The sequence below is a fragment of the Rhagoletis zephyria genome, unplaced genomic scaffold (assembly GCF_001687245.7).
Source record: "Rhagoletis zephyria isolate East Lansing unplaced genomic scaffold, Rhagoletis_zephyria_1.1 Rzeph_scaffold_22719, whole genome shotgun sequence".
NCBI lineage: Eukaryota > Metazoa > Arthropoda > Insecta > Diptera > Tephritidae > Rhagoletis > Rhagoletis zephyria.
This window is the reverse complement of record NW_016179777.1, coordinates 4950-7106: the sequence shown is the minus strand read 5'-3', so window position 1 is coordinate 7106 and position 2157 is coordinate 4950. Positions and strand designations below refer to the sequence as shown.

At 35.8% G+C, this 2157-nt stretch overlaps 1 protein-coding gene across 1 annotated transcript; it reads right to left on the bottom strand.

Annotated features, from left to right (window-relative positions):
* Window positions 1–521: 521 nt before the first annotated feature.
* Window positions 522–2151, bottom strand: LOC108381487 (uncharacterized; the record flags this gene model as incomplete). Its single annotated transcript, XM_017637901.1, has 3 exons — window positions 1738–2151; window positions 1320–1529; window positions 522–742 (listed from the first exon to the last, which is right to left on the bottom strand). Coding segments are annotated over exons 1-3 (770 nt in total), but the record flags the coding sequence as incomplete, so codon positions are not given.
* Window positions 2152–2157: the final 6 nt, after the last annotated feature.

Below are 2157 nucleotides of genomic sequence, written 5' to 3'. Positions count from 1 at the left end.
AATGTTCGGCTCCGCCCGAACTTAGACTTTCTTACTTGTTTAAGATGTTTTTGTGACCAAAGAGATAACATTATGGGCCGTTTGCACTACGTCTAGTTAACACTATTTGGAGGTACATGCTTCAGTTAAACACATCGACTGCTTTATTGGTCACATGTTATGACATGCTGGTTGTCGATAACGTCGATAACGATGTTTAACTAGGAGTTAGATTAACTTGACATGGTGCTAAGAATTTTTTGTTTCTCTTCTGTATACTTTTAAAAGTCAAATTTACTTGTCAGAGGGATCAGCCGAGAATTCGAACATTCGAATGGCCACCAGAAAGCATAAGCGACCGATAGTGATGCCTCCATTGCCCATTAGAAGGCTATAATTCAGGCCAGGGTTGGCCAAACTCAAAACCGCTAATATAGTTTTTAAGATAATTAATTTGTCAGCCCTTTTTGTATAATTGAACAAAATTCATTAATAAATAAAGAAAATGACACTTTTATTTGTTAAAACTTAAATTGCCGTACCCTGTATAATAAAACTGAATCCAATAAATCCTATGAAATTGTACCACTCTTACCTGTGGTTCTATTCGCTTAACCAGCACATTATCCATTTTCAGTAGAATAGCGCGATCTTTGAGTGTTGTGAAACCAAATGGATGTATCACATCGATGCGTCCACCAATAAATGAGATCTCTTCTATGTTACCATTGATTGCATGCGAATCAATTAACTCGAAATTCACCTGGAAATAAATACAAATATTCCAGCGCATGCCATTTTTTCAGTTGTTACGCTATCAATATGGACATTAGGGTCATTCCATTGTGACTGATGGGACATTTTACACCAGAATTTGATCAATTGTCGGAATTTATGCAACAGCGAAATATAATTATTGACATAGAACGATAACTAAATATAAATATAAAATTCCTTAAACAAATGCCAAACAATTTCTTAGTTCTATGTAACTATCATTTGATTGAATGTGACTGGTGGGACACTGAAAAGAACTCTAAGTATTTTACTTTGAGCACTCAAAGATGAATTTTAGCCAAAATATAAAAAATATGAAAAAAAAGAAAAAAAAAATAAAATAATAAATAATAATAATATAAAATATGAACCATACGCTTTCGTTTTCAATAACAAACAGGCCGATATAATCTTCACAGGAGTGTTATAAAAATATTTAAATTTTGTGGCTTAGGTCCTTGTGACTGGTGTAAAAATGAAATCTAGTCATTTAAAACGAGGTTTATGTCGTTTTCCTCTTTTAGATGGAATGACCCATTAGTACACACTCTTTTGGTACTCACCCTATCGAATTCGATAATAAGCGGTGTATTGCTCGCGTACCGTGGAAAGGCCAGCGCATATTTGTTTAATATTAAATTTTCGATATTCTTAAAATTAATTTTACGCAAACCTTGCGTATCTTCCAGTGCATTGGCTTCGATGGTCAAAAACTTGCAATTACTTATCTCTACTTGGAACACATAGCCGATCAGGTGGGGCAGCTGTAGGCGCTGAGAAAGGTAGATAAACGAGAGCAATTTAATATTGTAATAAATTAAAGGAGGCTAAGAAATTACTAAGCGTATGATGAGTCATCCCTACAAATGTTATTATGTAGTTACATACATACATACATGTGTTCCTACGAACATGTGCGTTTCGATATGCGAATACATAGGAGCGCTTGTATGAACGTGTGTAGTACAAATAAGAACTTACCTGATTCATATGCTGACAATCACAAGTGAATTTGGTGTCATGCGCTATACAAGTGACGTTCTGCAATGTACCCAAGGGCGGTGGGAGTGGCTGTAGTGGTGGTTGTAGTAGTGGTGGTCGCCGCCAACCATCGCCATTGTTGTAGTAATCAGCGCCGCTGTAAGATGCGGACAGTGCGAGTAATGCCATCACCAACCAGCAATTTATTGTTGTGCCAATCCGTTGGTGATTGCCTCTGCAGTTTCGCCATAGCCAATTATTTTGTGTTTTATGATTTGGCAATGTTTTTTGTTCTTTATATTTCTTATGTGATTTTTTAATCAGCGATGTGGCGGCCATTGTAACGTTTTTTGTTGCACGCAATTTTTCATAGCTTCAACATGTAACTTTTTACACTGCTTTAGCACTTTAATTAATTTT